Source organism: Agelaius phoeniceus, chromosome 2, assembly GCF_051311805.1.
Source record: "Agelaius phoeniceus isolate bAgePho1 chromosome 2, bAgePho1.hap1, whole genome shotgun sequence".
Lineage (NCBI taxonomy): Eukaryota > Metazoa > Chordata > Aves > Passeriformes > Icteridae > Agelaius > Agelaius phoeniceus.
Window position 1 is genome coordinate 97,950,801 of NC_135266.1, and position 15,301 is coordinate 97,966,101.

Here is a 15,301-nt window from a genome sequence, read left to right on the forward strand (position 1 = left end):
CATCAAGATTTTTGAAGGTTAAATACTTGGATTCTGAAAATTGTTCTTAATTTAATTCCAGAAACATTTGTGTAATCAAAATGCAAATGAACATTAAGTGTCCAAAAGATTTTACTAAAAGGCAAATACCCTTTAGAAATTATATAGCTCTTTCTCAGGAAAGCAGACTGGGTGAAATGGAAGAATAAATCTTATTCTGAGATCTTAATTTTTTTTGTTTCTGATTAAATAACCTGATTTGTTTCTTGCCTAAATATTAGGCTAATTTGAGTAAATCAAATGACTAACAGAACTGAGAAGAACTTCTATAAGGACAAGCTGTTCTCAGAAATTACACTAACACATCTTCCATTTGCATTGCCTGGAAGACACTTCTAACTTTTATTTGTTACCAGAAGAACCGGGTAAGATGCTGTTAGTGTTAGCCTGCAGCCATTACGATTTGCTTTTATTTTTTCTTTTTAATTAAGCAGTCATACAGGAAGTGATGGACTGAGGCATGGCAGGAACCATCAGTGTGCTGCTGCCTGCTGAGATTTATGCAAGCAGATTTAAGATTTGAGGCCAAAATGTGGTTATTGCATGTATTTTGGTGTTAACTGCACAAATGTTTTTTAAAAAGTAAAATATGGATTCTAATCCATTGTGCATAGGATACCAGGTTGTAAAAAGTAAATGTCCTAATTTCTAATCCATAGAAAACAAGGCTATGCAAAAGTAAGAGTAAATCACTGTTGAAGCAATGCCATAAAGAAGAGCTAGAAATATGATTATTTTTAAATCAAGATGTAAAGCTGCTTTCACCCTGACAGTGTCTGGCAAGGGCTGTGTTTCTATTACTGCACCAACATATACCTCAGCAATTCTGTAAGAGAAGGCACAGACTGCTATACTACTTCTTTTTAGAAATGCCTAAATTTACCAATGATCATAGAAGACAACTTGAAAACAAATATCAAGATTACTATCTATTAGCACAATTTTCAATGTATGATATCAGTTAGTTCAATCATAGAAGACAATCCTGTAAAATTATGTATCATAGAGTGAACAAAGCATTCTACAAATAGGAGGCAAATCTTAACTCTCATATTATTTGATGAGCCATTAATTGAGGAAACTGGCTAAGATACTAAAGTTTATCTCTCAAAGCATATGACTACAGTACAGTAAAATAGAATCCAGAAGGAATTAACATAAAACTTGCTTAACTATCTTGTAGTGGCAGTTTATCAGTAACCAAAACTCAGCACTTCTGCAATGCAATATTGTGTTAATAATAAAGATATAAACACTTTCACCTTTATATGAAGAATATTCAGTTCTGACTCACAATGCCAGTGAGGATTTAGAAGGGGAATAAAAAACTAAGTAAGGAACAAATGACTGTGCTTTGCACTAACTCAGACCCCTGTTACATTTAATTAAATAAATGGTTTCAAGTCAGATTAGTCATCCAAGTAATTTTTTCAATGCTGAACTTTTAAACAGCATTGATTTTCCTTGCTTATTTAAGTAGCGGGATAAGCATCCTGTAAATTACCTGAGGCAGTGTTACTCTCGCTGTTCAGGCTGTGAGTGAACTCACAACGGATGGCAGAGGGTTACAAGCATGTGCTTTGGTGAAGAGGGCTGGCAAACATTGGACCACAGACTCAAGTGATGAATAGCAACCCTATGGTGAAATGAACTGCTGTTCCAGCAGTCTCTGTAAGCCTGTCTTTGGTGCCTGATTTTCAAAAGTGCCAGGACAGTCAGAGAAGAATTAAACTGGACCAAGGCAAACATGACATCTGGCAAAGGTGTTTTTTTGTAGGACAGAGCCTATGGAAACACTGAGGATGAAACAGATAACCCTTGCTGTTCCTTCTCTTATTTGCCTTGGAGCAAGTCCTGATTGACTTCACTGCGGTGATCAGACTGACACCATTAAATAATCCTTTTCTTTTTAAAAAGAGTGTAGCCTCACTTAGTATAGTTGCAGTTTGAAGTATGTGAGTAAACAAGCCATGAAGTGTGTGTGAGAAAAACCAACCAGACAGCACCCACTCTCTAGTGAGAGAATGGGCAGATCCATCTCAAAAGGAAACAAATGAAACTTAGACTTGCCAGATGTTCTGGTGGGAGGACAGATGTCCAGGTCAGAACACAACCTAGGACGCTGCAAGTCTAAGCAAGAAAGGAAGGGTGCTCAATCCCACTGACAAGTGAAACTGCACACTGGGAACTTGGAGATCATATAAGCAAGACCCCAGTTCCCAGGTGCTGAAAGGTTGTGGTTGCTTTAGACTTCGAAAGCCCAACTTCCCAGAGTGGCACCTACATCATTATATGTGGCAGACCTTGGCCAGGGCTTCAAGACAAGCAGATCCAGCAAGTTCAGTCAGAACTCTTAAGAAGAAGTTAATGAAGCAGCTATATATGCCTGTCAGTGTATTTTAAATGCTAAATTTTCTGCTTCCTCTAACTGTTCAAAAAAAGTGAAATAAATAGCTCAATACATATCTTAGAATCACAATAACTTGAAGTCTTCAAATCAATGCTTTTTAAAAAGAACAAAATGTACATTTGTCATGCTTTAGTAAAGGGTCTTAGAATGAGGGAGGGGAGGCAATAATAAAATCTACAGTGCAAAAATAAGACCAAATTGTATTTGTAATTGAACAGTTATTCCCAGATCTAATTCTTCTTCACTTCAAGAGGTTTAATTGTCTATTTTGAGAAAATTAGACATACACACACATTCCACACACATAAAACCAATAATTTATCCACAGCAAGATATTAAAACGATACCAGTTACATTTGGAAGAATGTCAAGAGAAGCTATTTTTGCTCACTAGTGAATCTAGCCTTCTACGAATAAGTTTAAAAAATGGTGTGAAATTACTTTGCAAAGATTTGATGACTAGGACTTCACTCAATACTACATACTGAAGTGCTTTTGTATGAGGCATTATTAAAAGTTAGTTATGGTAACATCAAAAGCAGAGAAGCTCTTTACCTCTTTCAGACTATTGGGACTGACAGGAAATCCTTTTTCTCCAGAAAGTGTGGAATATTTCTTTTCCAGATTACAGAGATTTTCTTTTTCCTGTTAAAACCAGACATTTTATATTAAATAACAACAGCCAAGTTGTGAAAATAAATGTTAGCCATCTCCTTTACTATCTGAAGAAACACACTGAAGACTGAAACTACATAGCAGAGCTTCAGCTTTGTCCTTTTAGAACAGCACTGAACAAAATTGGAGGTATAGAACAAAAAACAAATAAAATGCTTTATTTAACAACCACAGCCAAACCAGGTAAGTGCTCCTTCAGCATTTTGAAAATGATGATTCTGCTTAGTGAGCTAAACATGGTTTCTCTCAGGATTAAAAGCAAAACATAAAATGGACATGAAGGGTTCATGACAGCTTCTTATTAACCAGATGTTAGCTGATGAGAAGTAACTCATCTCATGGCCTCACAGGGGCTATTAAAGCCAAAAATCTGAGCACTCTGTGCAGAGTCCCACTAGCCACAAAGGGAACAGAGGCTTCCAGCTTGTGGGTGGGTGCCTCTGCTTGAGTCCTTGGGAAAGAGGGCACCTCTAAAACACTCTTGATTATCAAATGCGAGTAGTGTTTCTCTTAAGAATACCTGCTGACTGACTGCAAAAGATTTCCTTTTTTTTTCAAAGGTAAATGTCTGTCACATTATTACCATCTTGCTATCTTCTGCACAACTGATGTTCTTCTTCTGCTCTACATTCTTTTATTCTATGAAATGCTCTTTTATTGCCAAAAATGTTTGAAAGACAAAAAATACTTACCCTTTGCAGCATCATTATTAAGTTGTTTTTCTCTTTTACAAAATGATCTTGCTCTCTTTGTGCTTGTTGGACAATATGATTGGCTTGTTTTTTGAGAGCAGAAACCTTTTCCTAATATAAGAAAATCACAATTTACATTATTTATTTTCAAATCTCAAGACAACCTGCAGCAAAGATCCTACTCATGAAAGTTCACTTATTCATATGCATGGCTAAGCAGCAGGAAAATAAGTTTGTACAAGACAGCTCACTGCTCTGAAGGAGATAATTAAATAAGAATTAGACAGTAAAGAGAAAACTTATTCAAGAGACAAAAGAATAATTGCATGTATTCTTTGATAATATAGTGACAAGCATCCATATACTGAACAGAACTGGTTTAGAAATCCAACCTGTGATTTCTGAAAAAAGTGGTATTAATTGATTGAGATAGCACCTTTCAAACTAATTTTTAAAATGACTGTATTTTCTTAATTTGCTGTTCTACTAATATTTTAACAAAACCATTTAACAGCAAAATCATTAACAAGCCTAAAGTAACTGCAGTTTTGTCCAGAGAGTACAAATCTCCTTTCTTAAAGAGGAAAAAAAAAGAAAAAACCAAAACTTTGGTACTTTTTTTGAGCAAATTAAGGGGTTTGATTTTCATATGAAATATGCAAACAGGGCATGAAATATTATTAATTTCTTTCTTCTTGGATAAGTGCATTATTTGATCTGTATAGGATGTTACCGGGGCATTCTCTGCTTCAAAAACTCTTTCAAAGTGGAATGTTTTGCATTATTTCTTGCAGATAGGCAGGTTGTAGATCCATTTCCTTGCCCTTATGCTCAACAACAAAGAACAAATTAATTAAGTGTTGGTGCTGTTACCTTTCTACTGACAATGCTGCGCTGATATTCAGCTACTTCATGCAGGAGCTGTTGTGTCAGATTTTCCTTCTCTTCATCTAACCTGCTTTCATGTTCAAGCTGCTGAAATTCTAAATCTTCAAAGTGTTTGCTTTCTATGTCCAGAATATCAGCATCCTTAAGGAAAAAAAGAAAAAGGTAATATAAAAAAACATAATAATGCTTTTGCTGACACCACAGTAGAGGTACTTACAAACAAACACAAACATCAACCTAAAATTATATTTATATATTTCCTACAACATGTCTCACCAGGATCTCAATACTTTTAATGACCTTCTTGCATTATAAGAGAGTAAACAGGGCTAATTATTGTTTTGATGTTGCTTTCTCCATCACTCCTACTGTGCCTCTTGCTAAGAAGCATCTGCACTGTGAGGGAGCTGTTTTGCAGCACTCAGAGCAAGTGCAGCCTCCCGAGCTGGCTGGGCTCTGCTGTAGCCCGGCTGGGACACCACCAAAGCCTGAACCCACCTGGTGAGGTTGTCACATGCCAAACTCAGAGGACAGCTGCTTTCCAACCAAACTAGAGAACTGCACATGGAATTAACTGCTGAAAATTGCTCTCTGTGCAATTAGGGACTCTAGTCATCCACCCTAGCCAATAGGTGCAGACAGTATACTTCAGAAAATGTATCAGCCCACTTTTTACGCATTCCCCTGAACTGATACCATGTGTTGTCAGAAAAAGAAGAAGTCAAATGCAGCAGAAATGAACCAAGAAATAAGAACACACCTGCTTTCCGCTTAGGATATGAGATAAAACCATGGTGCTTTTCAGCACAAGAAATTAATGCTAATCTTCCCTCCTGCAACATCTGTGCATTCATAATATGAATTCCTGCTTACAAGTTTCAGAGTGCTGAAGAAAAGGGTGTATTCAATAATTGCAGCATTAGTAAATGGAAAGGCTCTCTAAAACAGACACATGACTTGCTACACAAGAAAACCTACATCCGGGAACAATGCAAACTTGTTCCTTTTCTTATTTCAACCTAAGGCAAAGGTTAGTGGCCAAGATAAGCTACTACTAAGACAGGTCTCTATAAAAGGAATTCAAAAGCAGATTCTAGTGTACCAGAGAAAGACACAGGATGCAGAAACTGAAGAATCCAAGTTCATACATGGAATACAAATATCCTCCCCTTACTCTCCATAGATGTGCTCTTCACTTGTAGGAGATAGTGAAGAGATCAGAAGCAAAGGTGTTGGGTAAAATTTACAGGAAAGCAGTTACCTACAATACAGAACTAGCCAGACATCTTCAGCATCCCCAAAAATACCAAAAGGCTTTGCCTGGGCCATGAGAGCCAGTAAATTTAGCCTATTGTACACAACAGTAATTGCTACTGAGGCAATAGAACAGACTTCAGAGAAGGAACTGATGATGAAAAAGCCAACTGGGGGCCTTTAAAATACACTTCCTGCCCAACAGGGAGAGTATATATGTGTTTCAGGTACAAGGAAGCAAGAATTCGTCATCTGCCCACCCCAACCCAAACTCCAGCCCCACCCTGCAGCCAACTGCTACAGTGAAATTGGCTGCCCACTCCCCTGGGCAAAAATTACTGAAGTCCCAGAGAACCCTCAGGGAATTTGTCTCCTTCGTGCCTTCTTTGTTGTCAGTAAAGTAGCACAACAGAACATGTTGCAGACTAAGGTATTTCACACGATGGTTTGGGTTGGAAGGTACCTTAAAGATCACTTCATTCCAAACCCCTGCCACGGACAGGGAACTTTACATTAGACCAAGTTGCTCGAAGTCCCATCCAAAGTCCCTAACTTTTAACATTTTCATGGATGAGGAGCCTACAAGTTTTCTGGGCCACCTGTTCCAGAGCCTTACCAAGCTCCAAGTGAAAAATTTCTGCCTAACATCTTATATGAGCCTCCCCTCTTTCAGTTTAATGTGATTGGGTTATCACTACCAGCTCTTTTGAAAGGTGCCTCTCCAATTTTGTAGAAGACTCCTCTAGGTACTGGAAGGAGCTGTAAGGACTCCCTGGAGCCTTCCTTTTCCAGGCCGAATGCAGCTCTCTCAGCCATTCCTCACAAGAGCAACGCTCCAGCCCTCTGGTCATCTTTGTGGCCTCCTCTGAACTCACAAAGGTCCATGTCCTTCTTTTGTTGGGAGCCCCAGTTATTTTTCAGGAAGATATTTTCTCTGTTTTGGGTAAAATACAATCATTTCATGACTGCTCTCACATTTTGGGATCAGTTTGAGAGCTACTGGGCACTAATTCACTGATAACTTTTACTGTATTGACTACAGCAGCCACAGCAAACTCCCATTACAACTGGCCTGGAACAATATGCAATAGAACTAACTGGACACAACCATATCCCCACATTTCAAGTTTTGTCCCACTTTCAAATCCAAAATCATTATTAAGATGACTTGCAAGGAACAAAAATCATTAAAAAAATAATTAAAAAAAATTTAACTGAACAGATTTCTAGAAACATCTTGGTGGTCAGCAGTGAAAAGAGATTTACTACCATCCCACAGCAACAAGACTGCAGCATCTCACGAATTAATACATTCAAGCATGTGACTGCGGAGGAAAAGATTCCTCTCCTTTTAATATGTATGAGACATTACATAATACTCTTCCTTTTTTTTTAAGATAACACACAAAAGTTTTAATTGTCTCAAAACAAGCAAACTTTCTGTAGCAACTGAGAATTTAACATTGTTTTTTCCAGAGCTGGGCTTGTTTTTTGCTCTTCGAAAAAACAAAATAGAATTCTGCAAATAAAACAACATCTAAAGAGTATTTCCTACAAAGCAGAAAAAGCCCTTTTTTCATTATTGCTATTACAGCCTTTATTCCTAATACAAATACTCAAGACAGAAAAAAAGATTTAACTTTTAGATGGCCTCTTGAGAGTCCCATACTGATGCTTCTAAAATTATTTTCCCCACATACTAAAGCTAACTATATGTGCTGTATAAACTACTTAAGGCTAATGAATATTAAGACTTTTTCACAGAAACTAAGGGTGCTTTCACTGCCAATATTCTATTTTTTTTTGCTTACAAATAATACAAACTAAAATCAAGTTGCAATTAGACTTTGTGAAAAGTTTATTTATACCAATGTGATGCTGTTGAAAATATAGAACAAAATAAAGCTATTTTAGCAAGTGGTAAATCTTCAAAATTAATTTTTCAAACTACAAGTAAGGCTAACAGCTAAGTTATATATTGAAAAAAAAGAAGTTATCCATAGCTTCACTGAGATGGTAATTTACTGGCCAATTCCTGTCTTTGCTCACACAGATAAAGAATGATGTTCCACCATCCATCTAAACATCACAACAGTTTCCACATCACCAAACAGGCCTAAAGGGCTAATTGCAGGCAAGTGATGCAAAGCTTTAGAAACATTCAACACCAAATGATTTCTAATCCACACATTTGCATGTTACTTGTTTGCAATCATACACATAATCTATTATAAGCATTCCACAAAAAAAACCGCAAGCCATAACCCTCATGACTGTTACAATTCTAAGTTGCAAATACGTTCAGACACTGGATCCTTGAAAGAGAAAATGTTACACTTAGCTACAAAAAAAAAAAAAAAAAAAAAAAAGAAAATTAAAAATCAACAAAATAAAAAAATAGTGCAATCTTGAAACTTGCTACTGACCCTCTTCAGCTGCTGCTGTAACTGTTCCCTCATGGACTCAGGGCAATTATCAAGCTGCGTCTTCTGCTCGGAGTAAAGCTCCTGAAGCCTCTCTAGTTTTTCCCTCTCAGCATCAAGTTTTAATTTTTCCTGAAGCATGAACCAGAAAATAAAAACAATTACCTTCAAACCCAAGCAGTTGTTAGTGATTATGACAGCGTGTGGCAAAACCTTACTAAACAGTTGAACCACGCAGGTCAGAGACAGAAACCTTGTTAGTTGAAATGCAGTGGTGGGATGCAAAAGAATCAAAGCAAAACATTCATCATTTTAGTGGGGGTGATTATTTCTCTCCCTCATCACTGTGCTTTGGACCTGTGCCTGGATGATGCTGTTAAAGCCCCCTCGCCCAAACACTTGTCTCACCTAATGTAAGAAAAAAAATAAATAAGAGAACTGTAGCCATGTCAGTGAGGTAACTGATGAAGCTGAGAAAGAGTAGCTTTTAGAAAGCAAAGTAGATGGAAAATGACTGTAGTTTGGTAGTGAGAGAGAAATGGAGCTTCCTAGGAGAAACAATTTCATGCCTGTGTGGCTCTGTACAGATAAATACATTTAGCAAACAGTGAAAAGCCAGAATGAGACAGAGCATTATAAAGAAATAACTCTTGGCCAGGAAATCCTGTTGCAGCAGAAACATCAAGTGATCCAGCAAATTTGCTTCAGGATATAGGAACTGCAACCTGTCCATGGGGATCACAGGGGACAGCTTTCCTGGTCTCCTTCAACTAGTTCAACTTTCCTTTTGTTCCACTCAAGCAGCAGTACCCAGAACACTGCTTCTCACCCTCCAAAGCCTTTGGCCTTTTAATCTTTGTAATCAAATACTACATGAATTACAGTGCAACACTGCTCCAAAGACTGGCTGCACATCACTTAAAGCTTGGCTGTAGACTGTTATTTATCTATGGACCAAAGTTTGGGAACCAATAAATCAGAGCACAGAGCATTTTTTCAATGTCTTTCACTGGCTGACATGGCAGATGCATTTTCTCAAATTCAGCAATTAATAACTGGAAAAAAACAATTTATGCCTGATATGCCAGGCAAAAATAATCAAGTAAGTTCCTGAAGCCAGGCTCTCCGCTATCTTCTAGCATCGCACCTGTAGAGCTCTCTTTTCCTACTTCTTGTTCTGTGGTAATGCATCTCCTTCCAGATGGTCTCTAGCTCTCCTTAATACTCAAAAATTAGTAGTATTCGGATTACTCCAAGAACAGTTGAGTTCTGTCATAGCATATACTCATTTCCACTCTTTCCAGTCCCACTTATTATTTAATTTTGAAATCAAATGTGTGGTACAGCAGATACTCTATGATTGGACATTGCATCACCCTTTGCCATAGAGAAGGAATGTCTTTCAGTATACAGCACTTGCCATTTCAAACTGTGGGAAAACTTCCTCTTTGCTATGTCTGACATGTTTCTCAAACCCTTATGCATGGCAGAGGTATAGTAATAAACATTTATTAGCTGCCTGCTTTCTTTATGGTTTTATCTCTAAGCGGGACCAGGAGCTGGGATTCAGTTCTCCCAGTATATAAAAATAACAGGAAGAATCTTTATACAAGTCCAATATCAACCAGAGTCCCAGCTCCATTATGTTCATTTACATGTGCAGCTTCTCAGTTCATACAATCAGATTAACATTATGCTGAACACAAGTACATTTTATTAAGCTTGTGAAAATAGCAACTGAGCCAGCATATTTTATGACCTGAACTTCCTGTAGTAGCCTCTGTCTTACAACAGCAGCAGCAGGCATCAGAAACACAGAGGATGTAGCACAAGGGAGCTGCACAATGAGGGAGAAGCATGCAACTCCTGTGATGTCACCTCCAGACTGCTGTTCCCAAGAAGCCCCGTTTGCTGAATCATCCTTACTTCCAATACAGAAGGAAAGCTATGAATAAACTGGTAGTTCCCCTCCTCACAAACTCGGTTGTCCATTTAACATTCAGCCCACAGTCTTCCATCTTGTTTCACACTTGCCTTTTCTGCCCACCTAGCCATCCAAAGCAGCAAGGACTTCTATGACCTTAGCTGCAGTGCCTCTGAAGCTATAAATAGCTCTCTAAATGTCTATGCACTGCTATAAGCCTGCTCATTCATCAACAAGCAAGTCAAACCTCAAGTGTGAGGAGACATCATCAAGGATAAAACTCCCTGAGAATCCTGCCAGAGATACTGTTACATGCCTCAAGAAATTAGAAATGTATTCCTTTGAGATTGAAAGCAATACTCATCTGGTCTATTTATAGCATAGGAAGTGCTAAGATTCCACCAAACTGGCTCCCTTCAAAATGTGCAGTCTTAACAGGAAATATCACTTTCAGCAATGAGAGGCATTACATGTTTTGCAGCTGTGGAGTTAAGTTCGCTGATGTCTCAGGCTGTGCACTGGTGAAGTCCATTTGATTTACAAAAAACATTTAAATGAGAATGAGAAGAGAGAAGTGAATGAGAAATTTTTCATGCAGTGTTTTCTATAAGTGAATCAAGACAAGTTCTTCTAGAAGGGGAAAGATTTGTGACCTTGCAAGCCAAGTGTAAGATGCAGCTGAGGCAGGTCAGTGGCTGACTCCACATCTGTTTGCTGCAGAGCAACTGGCAGCACAGCTGAGAACAGAACCCATGCTCCTGCTGCTCATGCTCATTAAACGGCAGGAGCTGGGATAATACCTCTCTGCAGAAAGCCCCAGTGTGAATGCCAGAGGCACATCAGCTGTAGTCTGGCTGAATTCTTAACATCCTATTTCCGGAGAAAACAAGTGCAACATCCAGTCTTAGCCTACTGCCCAACTTGGCCTATGGTCTGCCTCTACATGAACATTATGAACAAAAGTGGGGTCAGCCCAAATACAAAGCAGGACTGACTTGGGGTTTGATCATGCTTTGGGCAATGCTTGGATCAGTTTTGGAGGACTTCAGGGAATTGTGGAGGATAGCAGTAAAAAGAATTGACGTGTGACACTGTCCCCAAAGGCAGCGATGGGATGTCAGCAGAGGATACACAGTATGAAAACCAACCATAAGTTATCAACACAGGTCAGAAAAGGAAACCAATCTTTAGATCTGGTAAAATTGATTTAAGAGCAAAGAAAGAGCAAAAAAACCCCAAACTATATATACACAACACATCTCATAGATGATCCTGACAGAGAGGAGAGAAAAGGATGGTATTAAAGGCAATCATAGCCCCTACAGGAATGGGAACAGGAAGAAGGAGAAACAAAATTGCTCCAGTGCTGTCTCCAGTGGTTGACAATGCCCTATACCTGATCAATGCTGCTATTTTAAGTCTTAGTGGTTTTCCACACCCTTTCTGCAGAGAGCTGCTGCTTTTCAATTTGTCTTCCATCCCAGTCTGCTATTGCATGTAGGCTGGCTGGCTAAAATTGTAGACCAACATGTGGCTGCATGTCCATATTCCCTGTGAACCAACCTTTCTGCATAAACTCATGGAAACTCTGAAGAAATTAAAGTAAATTGGACGAAATAGAGAAAACTTCTTGAAAATCTAGTTAAAAACTGGGCAAAACCTCCCTAAAAAAGTAAGAAACCTATCATTTTATCAGCTCACAGTGATATGCATTGTATGGCTAGGTGATTTGGGCTTGCTTACCAATGTTCCAAATCTCCCTGTCCTCCAAAATAACACAAAAAACCCCCAAGACCCCCCCAAACAAACAAAAAAAATCCCCCTCCAAACCCCAAGGTATGTGTTAATTTCAGAGAGAAATTGTAAAGAAGCCTACAAGGCAAATGAAAGAAAAATCCCAACAAGCAGAATAATTCACTTCTAATACTTTCCATGATCTGATCTGAAGTACTCCAGGATCTTCCTCAGTCCAACTCACCTATAAATCATCATGTTTTAAGGTAGCAACCTCTCATAAACCGCACTAGACGTCAGACATGCACATTCAGTCCCTCTCAGTATGGAATCAGCTAGTCTCACAAGTCTCAGAGGTTTCTGAGAAATGTAATTACATATAACTGACCAGAAAACCCCACTGAAATAAAACAATGTCTCCTGTGCAAACTGTACATGCTCCTTTTCTGTATTTTCTGACTACTCTTTCTTGCATTTCTCTATCTCTTTAAGGACAGATGCACGAAACTTGCCACAATTTTATTCTTTGTCACTAAATTCCAGTCAGTTTCATGGCAAAAGCTATTAAGAGAAGAAAATAACAGGTATGCCAGGCATAAGAAAAGGAGCATAAGAAGCAGGTTGATAAGACAGAAGAAGGTGGTTCATAATAGTTCTTTTTTCTTTTTTCTGTATGAATGGTAACTAACTTATTACATACTGCCCAGCTCAGCTCCCTCTTTAGCAAGCTGTGCTCAAAGTAATTTTGTCAAGAGCCATAACTAAGCTCTTTCCCAGAGAGCTTCAAGCTGGATCTGTCAAATTGTGTTAGTAAGGACTTATCAGGGCTCTCTCTGCATAAATGGAACTTGTGATTAATAGCTTAACAGCTGATATTCACATATGTAGGTCATCACCTTTTTCTGTAGAGAAGAAAGGAAGAAGAAAGGAAGCTGTTCTCAAGAAGACCAGATAAGGAGGCAAAGTTGGACTTTTCTCCACATGCTAGCATGGTTTCCAGCATAGCTGAAAGCACAGGCCATGTGAACCAGCTCTGGAAGTAGCTACTCCAGCCAGGACAACTGAGTCCTGACAGCACTGGTAGGTCGTAGACAGGCCAGGTACCACATGAGAACGAACCCAAGTCCAGCAGGGGTGCTGAAAGGTTCTGTCATCTTTTTGAAACGGCAATCACCCATAGCTCTGATTTTCAAAACGCAGAAAACCAATACAAGGTGCTTCACTCCTTCTAATGTGTGTGGTGGCAGAATCACAAAGGCAAGGGAAAAGCTTTCAACTACCCTGAGGGTGAGCACTACATCATCTTCCCCACTCATTCATTTGTCCTCTTCCCCCATTAGTCCTGCCTCGTGATCTGAGAGGGTTGAGCATGGGACTCGGATGAGCCCAGCATGCAGCTTAACACATAATGTACAAACCACTCACAAAATACATCCCTGGTTTACAAGCAAAGGGCTGGGACACAGAGATATTGCACCACAGCAAAGAGCACACTGACAGCCCAATCCTGAACTCACTCCTGCCTTCTGACTTCCAGTATGTTTTCCAGTCAATTCTTTTGCCTTGCAAGGACTAAAAATTATGGCTTTAATACTCTGAAGAAGTTGGCAAAACTTTGTGTCATCACCTAAATGAAACATGCACAGGGCATTTAAAAAAAAAATCCTAAATACTTAGGTAGAAGGTAGTACAAGAGCTTCTACAAACAGTTCATTTCAAGTACATAACATGGCCAAAAAATTAGATTGTAGTTTATTATCTCTCTTTTTAAGAATTTCACACGTTTTCCAAACAGGTGTACGGGTAAGGATAAGACTCAAGAACGCAGGAGTTTCCTGTCAAACAGGTGCCAAGATCAGTGGCAAATTCCATGAGATGCTCAAGCTGCTCCAGAGACATCATATACAGCACTAATGCCCCCGCCATCAAATGAACTCTCCCTCTCACCTCCAGATAACGAACACCATGTGGTGTATTCAGATATCACTCCCTTACCCTGGCAGAAATGTAACCACTGTTCAAGATATGGGACCCCAACAGCTTCTTGCCTTGAAGCCCCACCAAAAACCAAGACCTCAGCTATCAGTAGGGGTGAAACATTAAGGCAACTAATAGAAACTGTGACGAACCAGTGGACACTGGGACACTTGTTTTAGCAAGACATAACACAAAAAGTACCATCAGCAGAGTGGAAACTTCTGGTCAAAACCCAAGCCTTAATTCTATCCTAAGTATCAAATTATTTCAGCAAAAGGGACTACCTATCACCTCCACCTGAGCCCCCTTTCTGTGGGTGGGGGCTGATTCTGTATTACTACAGAGTCAAGATGTTGACTATCTTGCAGCAGATCTGCATTGCTTGAACGTCAACATAGATACAATAATCAAGCTTTAAAAAATGCTACTGTTTCAAGCCAGCCAGAACTTTTATTTGTTGACAGGATCAGTGCCATCTGTTTTGCTGGCTGACACTACTTTCCCCAGAACACTTCAGCTGTCACTTTATACTTTACTCCCTTTGTAGAAGCCCATCTCCCATTTGTATTTTCAACTTTCACTTTTATGCAATGCTTTCAGACATATTCCCAAAAAAAAACCCAAACAACTGTGAGTGTATTCCCGCAAAGATAATTTCAGTATTAACTGAGACATGGCTCGACATTTACAGCACACACTCACACTGGGTTTCTTTGTTTGTTTAAAACAAAGAGGAACACAAAAGAAAACACAACTATAATTTTGTAGCTGATCTGAATAGTGCCATGCCTCATACCGAAAAAAATGTTTTGAGTGAACTTGCCTTTTAAACAAAAAGTGCCTTTTATAGGCTGCTTTCTGTGTTTCATTTCACCTGAAAATTTAAACTATACCTGTCTTTTGCTACCTACACACTAACAGATGGCTGCAAGGAAATTTAAATTTCGTCCAGATTTTACAATAACTTCCATTAGTTTAACTGAACTTTCAGGTTACTGGAAAGCCAATACAAAAGATCTCTTGAATTTCTGAACATGTTATTTATTACTGCTTACCAACCAAAACTACCAGCCGCATTCTTTTGAAGGGCATCTGGTTGCACACCCTGTCTGCTGGTTGCACACCCTGCCTGAACTCATCTTTCTGCTAAAATCAAGTATAAAACATGTCCCATAGGCAACTTAAAATGTGACCACAGGCAACACTGAAAGCTGAAGGATCAGTGAGGGGTACACAAGCACAAAGAAAAGTGCAGACAGGGAAGTTCAGGGAGGTTCAAACTCAA

At 38.9% G+C, this 15,301-nt stretch overlaps 1 protein-coding gene across 7 annotated transcripts in view; it reads right to left on the minus strand.

The window, feature by feature from the left end:
- Window positions 1–15,301, minus strand: part of PHLDB2 (pleckstrin homology like domain family B member 2) — a 63,830-nt gene that overhangs the window by 20,403 nt on the left and 28,126 nt on the right. For 5 of the 7 annotated variants that reach the window (XM_077174370.1, XM_077174369.1, XM_077174365.1 and 2 more), the window contains 4 exons: window positions 8,385–8,513; window positions 4,690–4,845; window positions 3,817–3,927; window positions 3,005–3,094 (listed from right to left, as the gene is read on the minus strand). In XM_077174370.1, coding sequence (XP_077030485.1) covers window positions 3,005–3,094; window positions 3,817–3,927; window positions 4,690–4,845; window positions 8,385–8,513 — 486 coding nt within the window. The remainder of the gene's footprint in view (window positions 1–3,004; window positions 3,095–3,816; window positions 3,928–4,689; window positions 4,846–8,384; window positions 8,514–15,301) is intronic. The other 2 variants (XM_054654893.2, XM_077174368.1) reach the window with 1 other exon arrangement.